The sequence below is a fragment of the Carcharhinus amblyrhynchos genome, chromosome 3, assembly GCF_965287045.1.
Source record: "Carcharhinus amblyrhynchos chromosome 3, sCarAmb.v2.hapA, whole genome shotgun sequence".
NCBI lineage: Eukaryota > Metazoa > Chordata > Chondrichthyes > Carcharhiniformes > Carcharhinidae > Carcharhinus > Carcharhinus amblyrhynchos.
Window position 1 is genome coordinate 111,531,235 of NC_137326.1, and position 18,272 is coordinate 111,549,506.

At 44.0% G+C, this 18,272-nt stretch overlaps 1 protein-coding gene across 10 annotated transcripts in view; it reads left to right on the top strand.

The window, feature by feature from the left end:
• mcf2l2 (MCF.2 cell line derived transforming sequence-like 2) overlaps positions 1 to 18,272 on the top strand; it is a 313,022-nt gene that overhangs the window by 287,248 nt on the left and 7,502 nt on the right. For 8 of the 10 annotated variants that reach the window (XR_013886328.1, XM_080185718.1, XM_080185715.1 and 5 more), the window contains 3 exons: positions 4,478 to 4,552; positions 6,754 to 6,834; positions 16,697 to 16,812. Coding sequence is in view for 9 of the 10 variants with exons in the window: in XM_080185718.1 (XP_080041844.1) it covers positions 4,478 to 4,552; positions 6,754 to 6,834; positions 16,697 to 16,812 (272 nt within the window). In the remaining variant the exon portion in view is untranslated. The remainder of the gene's footprint in view (positions 1 to 4,477; positions 4,553 to 6,753; positions 6,835 to 16,696; positions 16,813 to 18,272) is intronic. The other 2 variants (XM_080185716.1, XM_080185719.1) reach the window with 1 other exon arrangement.

Here is an 18,272-nt window from a genome sequence, read left to right on the forward strand (position 1 = left end):
TGGAATCAACCAGGAAACAGGCTACTTTAGTCCTGGTAATGTATAATGAGACAGAATTAATAAATACTTCGTAGTAAAAGATCTTCTAGATTAGAGCGATCATAACGTAATAATATTTCACATTCAGTTCGAGGATGAGAAAGTTAGATCTGAAATGAGTGTCTTGAACTTAAATAAATGCAATAACTCGGGTATGGAGACAGATGGCTAAAGTGCAATGGGAAGGTAGGTTGAAAGTTAAGATGGTAGAGAAGAAAGGACAAATGTTGAAGGAGATAATGCAGAACTCTCAAGAAATATATATTCAATTAAGAAAAAAAGTCTCTATGAAAAGGATGCACCACTGGTGGCTAAGTAAGGAAGTTAAGGATTGTATCAAATTGAAAAAGATGTGCAATGCCACAAATATTAGTAGTAAGCCAGAATATTGAGAAAATATTAAAAACCCACAAGGGGTGACAAAATAAAAGAGAAGTGAGAAATTGGAGAATGAGAGGAAGCTAGCAAGAAACATAAACAGACAGTAAAAGCTTCTACAAATATTTAAAGGAAAAATGTAGCTAAAGTGAGCATTAGTCTCTTAGAGGCTGAGACTAGGGAATTAATCGTGGGAAAAAAGGAAATGGCTAACGCTTTGAACAAGTATTTTTTATCTGCCTTCATAGTGGAAGACATAAAAAAGCATCATAAGAATGATAGGGGCAAAAGGGAAGAGCTTTTTTAATTCATGGGAATGGAGACCTCTCAGGTTAGAATCATAGAATAGAACCATCAAATCCCTACAGCACAGAAGGAGGCCATTCACCCATCAAGTCTGTACTGATCACAATCACACCCAGGCCCTATTTCCATAACCCTCATTTACCCTGATAATCCCCCTGACATTGGGGCAATTTAGCATGGCCAATCAACGTAACTTGCACATCTTTGGACTGTGGGAGAAAACCGGAGTACCCAGAGGAAACCCACGCAGATATGGAGAGAAGATGCAAACTCCACACAGACAGTGACCAGAGGGTGGAATTGAACCCGGGTCCCTGATGCTGTGAGGCAGCAGTGTTAACCACTGTGCCACCGCCTAGGCCAGCATTTATTGTCCATTCCTATTTGTCCTTGAGAAGGAGATGATAAATCACCTACTTGAACTGCTGAATCCATCAGGTCCATGTCAGAATGCTGTGGCTTGGAGGGAAATTTGAAGGTGATGAGTGTCCCATAAATTTGCTGCCCTTCCCCTTCTAGCTGCTACAGGTCATGAGTTTGGAAGGTGGTGTTGAAGGACCTTTGAATCTTGTAAATGTGTATGTTGTTACCACTGTGAATCACTGGTGGATGGGATGTCAGTCAAGTGGGTTATTTTTCCCTCGATGGTGTTGAGCTTCTTATGTGTTGTTGGGGCTACAGTCACCCAGGCAGGTGAAGAATATTCCATCACATGCCTGATTTTTGTCTTGTAGATAGTGGACAGACCTTGGGGAGCCAGGAGGCAAGTTACTCTTCTCAAAGTTCCCAGCCTTCAGTGATAGCAATGCCATTGAATGTCAAGGGGAGATGGTTAGATCCTCTCTTCATGGAGATGGTTCTTGTCCAGCACTTATGAATATTTCTTAAATAAAAATACACAATCATACAAGAAAAAGTATTAAGGAGATAGTAGCAGGGCATTTCGAAAATCAGAATGCAATCAGGCAGAGTTAACGGGATTTTACCATGCTCCATGCCAGTCGATCGGTGTAGCAAGCCAATGAGATAGGGCAAGAGGTGAAAAATCAGGAGATTTTCTCACCCATTTTCTCAGTGAGCTAAGTCATAGTAATTTATAATGCATGGGGCTGGTAAGATTGCAAGAAGTAAGATATCGGGCATGAACCCAATTTTTTGCCTCTTGTGATCTTTCAGCCCCTGTTCTGTCAATGAAATCAACCTCATGCCCGGGAAGGGGTTGTGGCTGCTTTAAATATTAATGACATGCTTAACATGCTTAGATTCAGCCAGAACCAGAACAGTGATCAAGAGACTGAAAGATTAAAGCCTCACTCACATGTGCCATCTACAGTTGGGTTCATGCGTCATCAGTTGATATCATGGATTTGATTCCTATTCTATGAATACAGACAAATTGTTTTTTTCTGCTAAACTCATGCGCCTGGATTTTCCCAAAAAAATCTCCCAAAAAGATTCTTCCAAAAAAATTCTAAGTGCTGAATTTGCGTAAAAACTGAAATAAATACCACTTTTTTTCAGCGGGACTTTCAAAATGAATCTCCCACATTCTGTGCACTGCAGAGTGCCTTGGCGTGAATTACAATAAAAATCTGTGGCTGAGGCCCATTTCCACTGGAGAGGCCGGCAGTATAGCATTGAACAGACCACTGCACATGTACCAATCTGTCAGCACTGTGACCAGCGCATGCCCAGTGGCTCTGCACTGCCAGCCTCCCAATTGCTGATTGCTGGCCATTCCCATGACCCCACAACACTGCCCTTCCGATCCTCCTAATGTCCCGATCATGGGCCTTCCAGCTGTCTCCCAGCCAGCCCCAAAAACCAGCCCCTCCACCCTCCTCGGCTGCCTCGATATCTCCCCCTCTGTAGTCCTAATCTCCCAATTCTGTCCCCCCCGCCGATACATGCAGTCCTGAACAGCCCCTCCCCCACACACAGTCCTGACATCCCTGGCAGGCTGAGACCCCTGCCCCCTCCCCCCCCCCCCCCCCCCCAATGGCCAGTCCCGATCACTGTCCAGCCTCCTTCTGCCTATGATCCAAAATACAGAGTGGCAGTGGGACTCCCCCCTGCTCCCATTGATCTCCCTCCACATAGGCCATGCCCCAAATAGGCCCCACTCCCTTGGCACTGCCCAAAGCCTGGTGGGCAGCACCAAAGTGCCACTTTGTCCTGTGGGCAGTGCCAGGGGACCAGGTTGGCACTGCCAAGCTGACAATGCCCAGGGACCAACCACACCTTACCCCCAATCTCCTGGTGGGCCTCCATGGCTGGAATGAAACAATCCTGGTGAGAGGGGAGCGGCTAGAAGGCCCAGATATTTCAGTCCTTATAATGGGATTAAATCCTGTTAATAGGATTAAAACTTTAATTTAAGTATTTTAAATCAGCTTTACACTGTTTTCCGGCACGGAGCTGACAATGCCAGAAATCTGGTGGCCAGAGACGTGTGGAGGACACGGTGCCCAGTGGGGAGCCCACTAAACAGCCTCTGCTTATGTATCTCAGCCAGCGCAGCAGGCTGGGAGAATTGCCCCCATGGCATTGATGCTGTCCATTCAGATCTCCAAAGCACTGTCCAAGGATTGATCTGCCAGTAAGCTTGCTTGACCAGTGTGGAAGGTGAGGGGAGAGGGGGGGTCCTGCAGGATGTGAAAGCACCCTCACTTGGTTTTCCACTTTCTTCCAGTCGGTCAATGGGCCTCATCATTCCCTCTTTCTGCTGCAAAATAGGAGTTGGGTGGACTAATTTCCAAGCAGCATTCCTCTCACCTGCTCCCTTTCACAAGATCCAAGGGCACCCACCTAAAACAAACATCAGGCAGAGACTCAGCTGAGACTTGTTGCCTGTTTTTGAATCCTGAAGCTGAATTTGGTTCAATTTTTATGGACTTACAGTAGTCCCAAAAAGGCCACCAGAATAGGTCATTTAATTTTTTTAAAAACTTCCCTTCCTGGTGAGCTAAAATGAGCAGGAGTGTTCCTCTGGCCTCTGATCACCTATTTCCCAATTATCTCCCAAATCACTCCAAGTCCCCACTGTAGACTAACACTGCAACTCACTAGCATTATGTAGACGTTGCCCAAAGTCCTTTTTCCAATAAGCTTCAGGCCTTCATCTCTCGATGCAAGTGGCATCCACCCGCTTTGTGCCAGCTTTTCTACAGAACAAATTTCCCAACCTACATAGCATCAGAAACTGTGTCAAAGGTTTGCAACTCATTTGGTTTGCGTGCATTCGGCATCAATTAAGAAAAGCAGTAGCAGAAATAAATATTAAAAAACAAAAATTGGAAATGCAAAATAAGAAGAAAAGATTTTCATCAGTGAGGGTTTTCAGAGTTAATGTTTTTTTTTCAGATGGGATACCTTTTCCTCACTATGATGTCTCTTTTAAGCAGTAACAGTTCATTGATGGTACAGGCTAGAGCAATGCATGAACTCAAAAGAGAATTCTTGTTTATATCAAATCGTATGCTTCTGTTAATGAGGATTGCATTTGCTTTCTCAGCCCTTTATTAACAAGAAGCGTTTTACCACTAATCAGTGCTTTAGCTAAAACTTCTCTAAGGATTAAACATTAAGCTCAATGGATTTTATTCAATGATCTTTCTTAGTCCCAGGTTATATATCAGACAATACTGCTACTTGTATTAACTGAACCTGTGCTAGTTTATTTGTTGTAAGGTATAAATAATAAAGTAATGAATTATGGAGCTGTTCTTGATATGTTTTCATGCCTCTGCAACAGGATCACTCTCTGGGCCAGATGTTAAAGCTAAGAGATATGAAATAAAGAGTGACCCAACTCCACTGGGGTTTGAAGGTACAGCTGCATTTGATGTGGGGAAGTGCATGCTGCGATGTACTTTGCTAAACAGAAGTGCTTATTTGTTCTCATTTCAGGAGAAGTTCTTCATTTCATTGCGTCCCATAACCATGTAGTGGGAGTTGACTGTATTGTGGCTGTAATTGTGTTCTAGCTGTTTGTGATTGTGTGTCTGGTGTTTGTGACTGTGCTTTTGACATTTGTGATATTGTTTCAGACAAAATAGACCGTTTATTGTCTCTCATTCATAATGCATCATACAATTGAAAAGTTGAACTGAATTCAAAAGTTTTTGCAGGAAAACATTGGAGTCCAATCCACTTTCTGTCCATTCCGCATTCTGCATACTGTTCTTGCAGTCAAAGTTCGAGTGGGAATTTCTGTGCATGTCCTGTTGAGTAACCTTGGAGCTGCATGACTGATAACTGCGGCCAGTTTGAACTTCACTGTTCACCCACAGGAGCTGAAGGAGTAAGCGCCGCAACAGCAGTTAAACTGGGGGAAGAACCTTTCCAGAAAATAAAAATGGAATCATCACATTTTTGCATGTCTTTTTTAAAATCGGGGCAGAATCTTCTTAAGGGACTCAAGGAAACCTGACCTACATGCTTTCATGCTTATAACGTGATTGGCACAGGCTTTGAGGGCCGAAGGGTCTGTTCATGTGCTGTACTGTTCTTTGTTCTACAAGCTGCACACCTGATCCATGTGTGACAATCCAATTGCCCTGTAAAAAAAGGGTGTTGCTGTTTGCGGGCCAAACAAAAACACCAGACAAAAATCTGGCCCTAAATGTAACCTTTAGATGTTTAGCGTTCATTTTTAGCCCCTTGGTTAGTGCTGAACATTTTCATCTGCAATCTGGCAAAAATATAATCTGGTGGGTTAATTACCTTGAGTAATTCTTGTTCACATTCTAAAGGCTGCCTCAGCAGTTGTATCATCAAATATCCAGGAACATGCTTCTTTCTTGTTTGTTTGATGATCCAAGGTGGCGGGAGGGTTGGGGGAGAAAAGGTTAATAAATAAAATGCAAAAGTGAAGCCAGAAATATTTATCAAAATATGCACAGAAAACATGAGTTGAACAAGTAAGAAAATGAGTGAAAGGTGACCACAATGATCAATTAGAGGGGTCAGTGATAAGTATAATCAGTGATATTTCAGTTCATTTACTTTTAAGTGAAAGTCTACAGGAACAATGCAATGGTATTCTAAATCATGGAACCAGAAGTCCAAATTCCATGTGTTCTTTTTATGCTTAGAAACATTTGCAGAAAGACATGTATTTTTGCATCTATGTTTTATTTACTAGCATTTTAATCGTATTTAATATAGTGTTAATGTTACTTGTACTATGCGACATGCATTTTCTGTCAATATCAGAAAGGACAGTTAATCACAGTGCCAAATATAATCTTAACCTCTGCCGCTATACTGTATGCATTTTTAAAAGATATTTTCCTAATGTTTGCAGGAGCCTATTGATTTGTCCTTCCTTTTCTCAATATCTCTCTATAGAAATTTTGTACTTTAGTACCTCTACTGTGTCAATGAATTGCATTTCATGAGCTCCCTTGAACTAATTCCCCTACATCAGACAAAATACATCCAAAACCAGTTTATAAATTCCAGTCATTTTAATTGTACGACAATGATCGAGTGATTAGTAGATCAACCAGAAATACAAACAAGCTTTAAGTTTAAAAGTCATCGCAGCCACTGATCCTTTATGACATCTGGTGACAGTTTTAAACATATTTCACTTACCAAATATTATGAAGTGTAATTATTAATTTCTGAACAACAGTGGTGTCCTGAATTGCAATAAGCCATGACTGATTAACAACTTGGGCTATTGTCAGTAAAGGAGCCTTGAGAAATAAACTAGCATTTCTCTTTTATACAATAAGATTGGAAACCAGTTTTTGAAACTTTTGTTGTTTTTTTCTTCCAACGTTGAAATTATCAACTACAAAATAATGGACCAGGTGAAGTGTAAAATATTTAAATAAATTAACGAAAATCCATTTGTTTATCAAGGTGACATTAATTAGCATTTATATGAAGAATTTATTTTGTAAGGATGAGCTTCTTTGTGCCAAAGCTGAAGTTTATTCATCATTCTTATTATCTCTGCAGCAATCCTTGATAAATGTTAGCTTTATGCTACTAAAAATATTCAACTTCTTCTTGCAGAATCACTTCCGGATCCCTTCATGATTGCAAGCAAGCGTCACAGCACCACCAGCTATGTAAAAAGATCGATTTCCCAGACAGGTAAAGCAGATTGAGGAACATATCTCTGGATTAGTCATTTATTTTTCTTAATTTCTGAAAATGTTGATTTGAGAGGGAAGCATATTCTAAACACACACAGCACCAATAATCCAAGATCATGTTGGTGCATCTGGTAACAGAACTTGTAAAATCAGACACAGAACTGCAAGGTCAATAATGTGCATAATAGGCTCATTCTTCTAAACTTCAATGTGTACAGGCCACAACCTACTCAAACTTGCCTCATCAGAAAATCCCTTCCACCTGGGATTAACCTAGTCAACCTTCTCTAGACTGCCTCCAATGCCAGTATATCTTAGGAAAGGAGACCAAAACTGTTTACAGATCATAGGTGTGATCCAACTAGTGCCTTATATAGTTTTAACAAGACTTCCCTGTTTTGATAGGGAAATTGTAGAGGTGTTGCACCTTCTATGATTACATTGGAAGGTACCATGCGCAGGGGATGAGATGTTGGATGTGCTGGAGGAGTGGACCAGGGTGTTCCGGAGAGAACGGTCCCTGTGGAATGCTGACAGAGGGGCGAAGGAAAAATGTGGGGTGTCAACAGCTGTAGTCAAGGTAGCTGTGGCAGTCAATTCCTCCCATCTGGACTCCATTCTCTCTCTTGTCCAGTTTTTTCCCACTTACATCCGCAATTCCTCCATATCAATGACTTCCAGTTCCCCGGCCCAAACCACCTCCTTTTTCACCATGGATGTCCAATCCCTCTACACCTCCATTCCCCATCAGGATGGCCTGAGAGCTCTCTGCTTCTTCATCGAACAGAGGCATGAACAATGGCCATCCACCACCACTCTCCTTCATCTGGCTGAACTTGTTCTCTCACTCAACAATTTCTTCTTTGTCCCACTTCCTCCAAATAAAAGGTGTGGCTATAGGAAGCTGCATGGGTTCCAGTTATGCCTGTCTCTTCATGGATATGTGGAACATTCCCTGTTCCAGTACTACTCCAGCCCCCTTCCACAACTCCTTTATCAGTACATTGATGACTATTTCGGTGTTACTTCATGCTGTCCCCTGGACCTGGAAAAAATATTCAAAGACTCCGCTCCCACTATCATTTCGGGAATAGAGTTCCAAAGACTCATGAACTTCTGAGTGAAAACATTTCACCACATTTCTGTTTTAAATGGGTGACCTCTTAATTTTAAAAAGTGACCCCGAGTTCTAGATTCTCCCATAAGATGAGACATCATCTCCATTTCCACCCTGTCAATACCCCTCAAGATCTTATGTGATCCTATCATAGCCTTTATATTCTGAAGTGAGGATACAGTCAGATGGATGACATTCGCCTCCTGCATTACTTTGGCTCTCTCTTCTTCAACCTCTTCCTGCATCAAGTAACATGGAATCCCCAAAGGAAATCCCATGGATATTTCCATTGAATCTATAAGGTGGCTAAAATAACAAAGTAAGAAGTCTCACAACACCAGGTTAAATTTCAACAGGTTTATGTGGTAGCAAATGCCACTAGCTTTCAGGGCTCTGCCCCTTCGTCAGGGGAGTGGCGTTTGCTACCAAATAAACCTGCTGGACTTTAACCTGGTGTTGTGAGACTTCTTACTGTGTTTACCCCAGTCCAATGCCAGCATCTCCACATCATAAAATAACAAACCCACAGAGGTAAGTATTCAATCAATAGGTAGGAGAAAAATAAATAATAAATTAAAGGAATGGTTTGTAACAGTAAGTTTTGTGACATTAGTGCTGGTGTCTATTTAAATATTGTTACAACAAAAGCAAAATGCTGGAAACCTAAAATAGAAACAAAAGATATAGGAGACATTCAGGACAACAGTAAGTGTAAAGAGGAAAGCAAAGTTTATGTAAATATTGCTGTCTGCTACCTAACCAATTGTACCTCTTACACTCTGACATTCATCACAATGTGACTTGCCTTTCTAATCAATAGATCCGTCCTGAGTATAAAATATTTACTCAGCAAATCTGTATTGATAACAAGTTTGACCTCTTGGAGCAATCTAGAATTTCCTATTGTGCCTAATCTGTTTGATAGGGTGACACAGCGGCACAGTGGTTAGCACTGCTGCCTCACAGCGCCAGGGACCTGGGTTCAATTCCCAGCTTGAGTCACTGACTACGTGGAGTCTACACATTCTCCCCGTGTCTTGTGGGTTTCCTCCGGGTGTTCCGGCTTCATCCCAAATCCGAAAGATGTGCTGGTTAGGTGCATTGGCCACACTAAATTCTTTCTCCATGTACCCGAGTGTGGCGACTAGGGGATTTTCACAGTAACTTCAGTGCAGTGTTAATGAAAGTCCACTTGTGACACTAATAAATAAACTTTAAACCTTTGGCAAATAGTGAATGTGTACAGTATAGAAAAGAGACTTCACTGCTTTTGGCATTGACAACAAATAGAAAAAGGGGGTAAAAAAACAACTTAAATTTATGTAGTGCCTATTATGACCTCAGGAGATCCCAAACCACTTTACAGCTAATTAAGTATCTTTGAAATATAGTCGCTGCTGTTATGTAAGAAACGTGGCTGCCAAATTCTGCACAGCAAGCTCCAACACCAATGAGATAAACGACCAATTAAATAGTCTTAGTTTTCAGGCATAATCTTAGTGTGCCAAATTAAAATCAAAGAGTTTTTTCAATTGCTCCCTGATACCTATTTGACAATGCATGAAAACATTTTATTGCTCCAATATAAAGTTTTTTGAAAAACCATTCTATATAGAGATAAACAATATTTTGGCAACAGTAGCAAGGATGGTAAGTTTTATAATACAGTCCATATGTAATCCAATACAGTTTATTGTATCTCACTAGGGGGTGGAAATTGAAAATAAGAATTCACTCTGCTCTAAGCACTGAGACTGACCAGTTTTGAAGCTCTCTACGCTGCCAGCGATAGGAAACTCTTTTGACAGCATGCCTGCGCCATCTACTGGTAAATGACTGGCACATGATAAACAACAAAAAATCCTGGGTTTGAACCTGACTGCAGCTTCTAAAGTCAGCCTAGTTTAAATAATGATATTCTGCTAATTTAGTGAGCCAGGCATATTTTACCTGAGCCACACTCATCCTGTTAGACAGTTGGCTGTGTGAGTCACCTTAACCTAAGTCAGGTAATGCAGGCATAATGCTCACAATTCTGAATAATTCCATTCCTATCACCCTTGTTGCCATGTCTCCACTGGCCGTCTCTGAGGGCTTACCTTTGCTTTGCTGCCCTACTTCTTCCCTTTTTATGTTTATCGCCATCAGATAATTGAAACAGACAAGCCTGGGTGTGAGCAACACGTTTACTGGATTAAGTACTTAATGCAATCACAGAATATGTTATTCTAGTAACCCAGAAAGTGCAATTAACAATGTAATGGCCTGCAGCCTTGGTTGCTGATGCAGGGTACTGCCCTGGGATGAGCTGGAGGGAATCTGGAGGGAATCTATTCTCTTGGATGTGTGTGTGTGCAGCTGAGATGCCAGTGGCAACTGTCCTCATTGTAGATCTGAAGGTCCTTCCAGAGGCTGCTGCGTCAGTGTTAATGCACAGGGCTAGCTTACAGATGTAACAGCATGGATAGTCTCTCATTCAGGAGGGTTAAGGAGACAGGACATGATGATGGAACCCCCATGATGGATGCCCCCTCTCCCATTATCATCTATGACAACCACAACCCTCTGATAGCACTCTGGATCATTAAAGGGAACTGCCAGCTAGGAAGTAAGTGGCATCCACTCCATCTATCTTTGTGTCTTCAGTGCCACTGACCACTTAATGCTGCAGAAAGTGCCATATATTTTTTGAATTTCAATACGCTTTTCTTGTATCTGCTCGGAGTGATTTGATTTGATTTGATTTATTATTGTCACATGAATTCGTATACAGTGACAAGCATTGTTTCTTGTGCACTATACAGACAAAGCTTACCGGAAAGGAGAGAGTGCAGAATGTAGTGTTATAATTATAGCTAGGGTGTGGGGAAAGATCAACTTAATGCAGGGTAAGTCCATGCAAAAGTCTGACAGCAGAAGGGAAGAAGCTGTTCTTGAGTCAGTTGGTAAGTGACCTCAGACTTTTGTCTCTTTTTCCTGATGGGAGAAGGTGGAAGAGAGAATGGGTGCATGGGGTCCTTAACTACGCTGGCTGCTTTTCCGAAGCAGTGGGATGTGTAGACAGAGTTAATGATGCCACTTCCGACTCTCCACAATGTTGGTCACTCCCTCTGTGGAGAAGCTCATGGACTCAAAAGCCTGAGGTATGGTGGAACACACATGACGAACAGCCACCTCCATTCTCAGCCATTTCTGCACTGCCTCAGGGAAGCCCAACACATCTCACGCTGCTGCTCCAAGTATAACCATCTTGTGTGTTACTTCCTACGTTATGGATCAATCCCCAGTTGTCTGTGTCTGTCCTCGGGCCTTCGAGTGCTGCCTCCGCCTCCCTCACCTTGTCTTGCCCACTAGTGAAGTGCGATTCACTCAGTGCCATCCATTCTAAACTGGGTTGAGGACCCATTGAGAGTGAGATGATGGAGGGTGATGAGAACAGTATGATGGTGCAGGCTTCGTCCTCACAGAAACCCCGACAATATCCCTCCTCAGCAGTAGGATCCACTCCCCACCCTCCACTCTCTTCTGACCCGTTATAGACATGTGATAAGGATAGATATAAGAACGTGGTCATGGGAACTTGCTTCCAATAGCAAATGCAGTTTTTTAAAATTCATTTATGAGATGTGAGCCAACATTTGCCCTTGAATTTCAGAAGGCAGTTAAGAGTCAACCACATTGCTGTGGATCTGGACTCACATGTTGGCCAGACCGGGTAAGGTGGCAGATTTCCTTCCCTACAGGGCATTAGTAAACCAGATGGATTTTTATGATAATCAGCAACGGTTTCATGATCAATGTTAGATTATTAATTCCAGATTTTTAAAAAATTCAAATTCTACCATTCACCAGCTGTTCAATGGCATGGGCAATGTATTTTTGGGGTCAGTTGGCATGTTAACAAGCTCAACTGATCCTTGATTGTTTATTTTAATATGGTGGGTGGGCTGCTGGTTTCGAGAGTGAGCCTAGGGGTAGAGGGAAGGTGGTGGGGTGCCCTCCTCACCAAAAATACACCCACAAGGGAACATAAAATACAGCTCCTGATCAGACCATTCAAAAGCTAGCAGCACTAAACCCACATCTTCCTCACAATGCGACAGCGACTCCAGCCATCCCTGCCTCGCCTGCTGGCTGACATACTCCTGGCACTGCCAGGGAACAGAGCACTTCACCACTCTCCCATCTCCTTCAGAAGAACCTCGAGGGAGGCATCTGAGAAACCTGGGATCGCCCTGATATGGGCGCATGACCTGATGCTGTCCTGCTGCTCTCCTCTGGCTGAAATAGTCACCGCAATAACAACAAGCTGCTGTTTGCCTGTTAGACCTGGCCAGCTGTGCGAAACTCACCTCTCCTCTCCTCGCCTGGCACTCCCTCATTGGATGGCGATCTTGATAATGAGTCAATTATGGCCTTTGTTTCCAAAATCGCATCAAAGCCAGCAAGCATGTGATCTGAAATAAAAAAACAGAAAATGCTGGAAACACTCAGCAAGTCTGGCAGCAGCTGTGGAGAGAGAGAAACAGAGTTAATGGCCGTGATTCTCCCATCGTGACCCACAACTTTTCTGGCGGGTCGGGGTGGGAGACGCGCATCGCTGGCCTTGTCCCGGGATTTGCGCATGCACCGGGAATGCATGCACATCTCCCAGAACAATCACCGGTCAGATCATGCTGGAAATCAGCAGGAACACAGATGAGTAATTTAAATCCTTTTAAAATGTATTTTAAGTATGTTTATCAGTTCATTATCGGGAACTTTCAGGTTCCCATTGAATCTCCCACCCCACAGGAGCACTTCATTCCGGCAGGATTCAAACCAGCTCCCCACTAGGGAGAACTAATGGGACACCCCACTGAAATGAAGGGGAGGCAACCGGGGTCCGCCCCAGAGGGTCAGGCTGTGGGGCGATGGTGCTCCCTGGGCATTGGTGCTCTGGCACTGCCCAAGGGGCAAAGTGCCCATGCCCAGGGGCACCTTGGCACTGCCAATCAGGCGTTGGGCAGTCAAGAGGGTGGGGCCTATTGTGGACGGGGCCTAGGGGTGATCAGTGGGGGTGGGGGTCCCGCTGCCACTCTGCAGACAGGATCAGTCTAGGATGAAGGAAGGGCAGCCATTATGGCAGGCTGGGAGGGGTGGTCTGCCGGGGGGGGGCTGCCTCGGCCTGGGGGGTGGGGGGTGGGGGTCGGGGGGGTTACTGACCCTGGAGAGGAGGCAGGTCTGCCAGGATGAGGAGGGTGGGGAGATCGCCACTGCTGGGGAGGTGGGCTGTGCATTGGGGCGCTCCGGGTCAGTGGGGTTCAGGGCTGGCCCAGGAATTGCTGTGGGGGCTGCAATCAGGCAGTGGGACGGAGGGGCTGGAAGGGCAGCTCTGCGGGAGTCTCGGGGGTTGGGGGCAGGATTGCTGGGGAGACTGACAGATTGGAGCCACTGCACATGTGCAGAGTTCCACAACTGTCAGACTCCGGAGTGAATAGGCCCCGCCCTCCGGGTTTTTAATGAGATTCATGACTGGGACCTCTGCAGCGCACAGAGTGCAGAGATTCAGGTGAGAAACTGAACTGACAGAACTGTCAGGATTTACAACTGTTTTCCTGCCAGTTCAGCACTTTTGGGAGAATCGCCCCAATGTTTCAAGCTGTAAGACATCGCAGGAGGGATTTTACGGCCTTGCTCGAGCAAAACTGAAAATTCCTGCCAAGGTCAACAGACATTCCCTTTGTGCGCCCCTCACCCGCTCCGATTCTGTGGTAGGTGGGACAGTCAAATCCCAGTGCATGCATTTTCCCAGCATTTCCTGTTTCTACTTTAGATTTCCAGCATCTGCATTATTGTTTTTATTTGAGTGCGGGGCTGAGACATTCTTACATTTTGATGATAAAAGTTTAAATATGCCATTCCATGAAATGAACGTGTTCTTCAGCATATGTTTTGTTTTTGCAAATTGAAGGACTACCAAAGTTTTGTGAACTGATCCATCATCCTCATCCATAGCTTCCTCTACGGGCCCTCAACTCTTAATTTCTGTGCTATCCTTCTTAAAGTGCGATCAGAACTCAGGGATTCAATGACCATATCTATTCTTTAACTCCCTCTTACTGGCTGGAATCTTTCGATACTTTTTCAGTGTTGATTTCAATGAGAAATGAGCCACACTTTCTCTCCAGATTCTCTGTACACAGGGGGTTGAGGGGAGAGGGGGGGTTGTGTTCTGCTGTCAATATGGAGCCTGATAGAGCCAACAACACCAGGTCCACAGAGATCAGTTTGGCATCTTTAAAGGGCGCCCCAATCTGCATTAAAAAGAAACTCTCCCCGCTCCCCAAGGACAGGGGAGCGGGGCAGAGCAATAGAGCAGTTCCTTCAACACAAATGACAGCATAAACCCCCTCCCACAACTAACAGAGCAATCCCGCCCCCACCCCCGCAAGCAATGGGGCAAACCTCAAAAAAACAATGGGACAAACCCCACCCACAAGCAACAGAGCGAAACCCCCCACCCCCCAATGCAGGCAATGGGACAACACTGCCGCCCCCCCATACATAAGCGGAAACCCCTCCCTCAGTGGGACTCCACAGAGGGCCTGTCCATGACACAGGTTGGCATTGCCAGGGGGTAGTGTCGGGGGCATGGGCATGTCCCTCTCCCCCTGGGGGATAGATTAACCTTTATGCCCCCAGCAGGTTCCCCTTGACAACTTCCTGTTTTGCTGAAGCTGGTGTAAACCTGGTGATGCTGTAGTAAGTCCCGCCCCTTTGTGTGCAAATATTTCACACAACAGGTTAGGACGTTGAAATTATTCGGAGCTCAGGCAGTGATTCTTGAATGCAATTATCTTGGGTGTGAGTTCATGAGCATGGATAACGCTAACAGGGTCATGTTAAAAAAATTCCCAGCGGCAGCGTATGATTCAAAGGAAGGCACTTTAACAAGTGAAGGAGTACTCTGGTATTGGATTTGTGTGTATGGATTTTCATAAATGTTCCATTTAAGACTGGTGGATAAAATTAAGGTTGACAAATGTGAAGCATGGATGGGAAGTTGTTTAAAGGACAGAAAGTAGAGGGCAAAGATATGGGGGGTGGGGGGGCGGATTCTCCCAGTCTCCTGCGCTGCTCTAGCTGCGTAACAGATCAAGAAACATCAGTGGAGGCTGTTTAGCGGATTCCCATGGCCTCTGCACATCTCTGGCTCCAAGTGTTTTGGACTCATCAGTTCCACACTGGAAATCAGCATTTCCACCCGATTAGCGAGCCTGTGACTGAAGTCTGGGAGGAGGCTGCCAGGATGGGGGGGAGGGGGGGGTCAGGACTGCGGGGGAAGGGGGTTGTATTCTGCCGTCAAGATGGGGTCTGATAGAGCCAACAACACCAGGTCCACAGAGATCAGGTTGGCATCTTTAAAGGGCGCCCCAATCTGCATTAAAAAGAAACTCTCCCCACTCCCCAGGGACAGGGGAATGGTGGAGCGCAACACAGCAGTTCCCTCAACACAAACGATAGTATAAACCCCCTCCCACAAGTACCAGGGAGACGGAGTTGGGAGATTGGGATTGTGGGGGAGACATCAGAGCTGGCCGGGAGAGATCTGGGAGGCCAGCAATCGGGGGAGCTGGGCGGGCGGGGGGTGGGGGGTGGGGAGGGGGAGGAAGCGAGGGGGGGTGGTATTGGAGGGACAGTGATGCTGGGTCGCGGGGCTGGCCAGCAATCGAGAGGTTGGCAGTACGGGGCTACTGCACTTGCGCCAATCTCCACTATGACAGATTGGCGCATGCACAGTGGCCCGCTCAGCGCCATGCTGCCAGCATCTCCAGCAGGGCTAGGCCCTGCCCACTGATTTACAGTGTGAATTTTGCTGAGGCACTCTGCAGTGCTCGGAGCATGGGAGATTTATTCTAAAAATCATGCTTTAAAAAGCCAGCAAGAGTTACTCCAGTTTTCACGTGATCTTGGCGCTTAGAATGTTTTTGGGAGAATCGCCCTTGATGTTTTTCAGATTGTAAGAATGTTGAAAACAGTTCTCCAGAGGCCACCAGCTATGCAAACTGTTACAGCTCTCAGAATGATCTGAATTCAAGTCTAGGGAAATAATAAGGGGCTGTGAATTATCTTAGACTCATATTTCTCATTTGCTACTTACTACAATGACATGACTTAAGTATTACAAATTACATTCATCACTTTTAACCTCTACCTTGATACCTTTTTCATTGATAATGTTTTTACTCTCTTCCATTGCGGATATTCCCCTGCTATGGCTCAAATCATGTTCCTTCAAATTCACGTGATCCGAGTATATTGGGTGTCCAATTGTTTTGTTCATCCAGCTTCAGGTCTGTTGAACAACAGCAAGTGCTAGCAACACAACAACAGCAACTTGCATTTATATAACAGCTTGAATAGAGATGAATGTCCCAAGGTGCTTCACAGGAGCATAACCAGACAAAGTTTGACTTCAAAGCATCATAAGGACAGGATACCAGCTGTTTGGCCAAAGAGACAAAAGGAACACCCAAAAGGAGGAGAGATGTTTAAGATGGGGATTCCAGTCCTTAGACCCTATAAAGCTGACAACATTACCAATAGTAGTAAGGCAAAGGAATCTGAGGAAGCACAATGTACCAGAAATAGAAGACAATTACTGAACTCTCAGAGGAATGTTTTTCTACACTGAAGTTTCTACATAAATTTTGTTGTTGGCAGATATTAATAAACCAGACATATTTATTTGTAATTTCAGGCTGGTCATGTAAACCAATCCCATCACTGGACACATCAGAAGATTTTGAAACTATTCCTTCAAGTATGGATGAACTTTCTAATTCTGATATGGATGATGAAACATCTAATAAATCTGTAAGCATATTTTTGTTACAAAGGAAACCATAAGGTTGATCAACCTAACCTCACTTTCAAAAGAGACGTTACAAGAAATGTCATATTATTGCAACCTCAGTTAAGATGTTCTTGATCGACACTAGTTGTTATTAAAGTTATTGAGTTATTTGGCAAGGGTGCTGTATAAGGACAGTGGTTGGGCTGAGATCTGAATGAATACCATGCCATGCGTTGAGTATAATAATCACGTTTGGACCCTGAAATGCCACAGGGATTCTCCTGGTTCTAACAGTAACTTTGGCAAGAAGCTAAATAAAACAGGGAGTCTCTAAGACTATACAAGATTAGTTGCAACCTCAGCATCCTAATTGATCCTGAGTTGAGTTTCCAATCCCATATTCTCTCCGTCACCAAGATGGCATACTTCCATTTGCATAACAGTACCCATCTCCACCAATGTACCTTTCACTTCTGTTTGGCGTGTGTAAGCAAGTTATTTAAGTGAATGTGCCCTTTAAATGTGCTTGCGTGACTGCACATTCATGATAACTGAAAGGGCCCAGGTGTACGCAGCTTGAGGAACTTCTGGGTTGTTTTTAAGAACACTGGTTTCTTCCCCTGTCTTGGCACATCCACTGCTGAAACTCTTACTCATGTCTTTTTTTAAACCCCCAGATTTGTCTTTTCCAATTCTCTCCTGTCAATTTCCCATCTTCCATAACCTTCAATTCACTGCTGCGCGAATCCATGTTCGCACTAATTCATGCTCACTCTTCACCCAGTTCCTGCTGATCTGCATTGGCTTCCAGCTCAGCAACACCATAATTTTAAAATTCCCATCCTTGTGTTCAAATCCCTCTGTGGATCACATACTGTCCATGTCTGTAACCTCCTCCAGTCTTACAAACCTCAAGAAACTTATTTACCCTTTATTTCCTCTTGATTAATTCTTCATTATCACATTCCATCATCTACCTTTGATGTTTGACATGCCCTAGCTGTGTGATCTTGGGCTGCTGCTTCCGACGATTGATGTTGTTGAATTGCTTGGTACCACAGTCAAGGTTCAACTTCTGATTTCATTTACATTTCTAAGGAAAGAAATTATAGGGCCATTTGAGTGCAGGGTATCAGCAATTCATATCAAGGCCGGCTGTACACTGGATGTTATGTGCTTACTAACCGATAAATTATTGTTGTAGTTAATAACTTTGATTTCTGATTTCTCTTTCTGCTTTATCAATCCCATGCCTTTTGGGTGTTACCCAATGATTTTCACTATGGCCACATCAAAGGCGGTAAGTTCCCCTATTGTGGTTAGAATGTTCATCTGTTCAAATTTTTTCTGAGAAAATGCGTGTCATTTTTGCTTTTACAGGAAACGGTATATCATTAACAGGACATGTATGCAAAGCTGCAAAGTGCTTTTGAAAGTAGGTTGGCATTAAGGTGCTAACTTTTTTTTGAGGTGTTGCAAC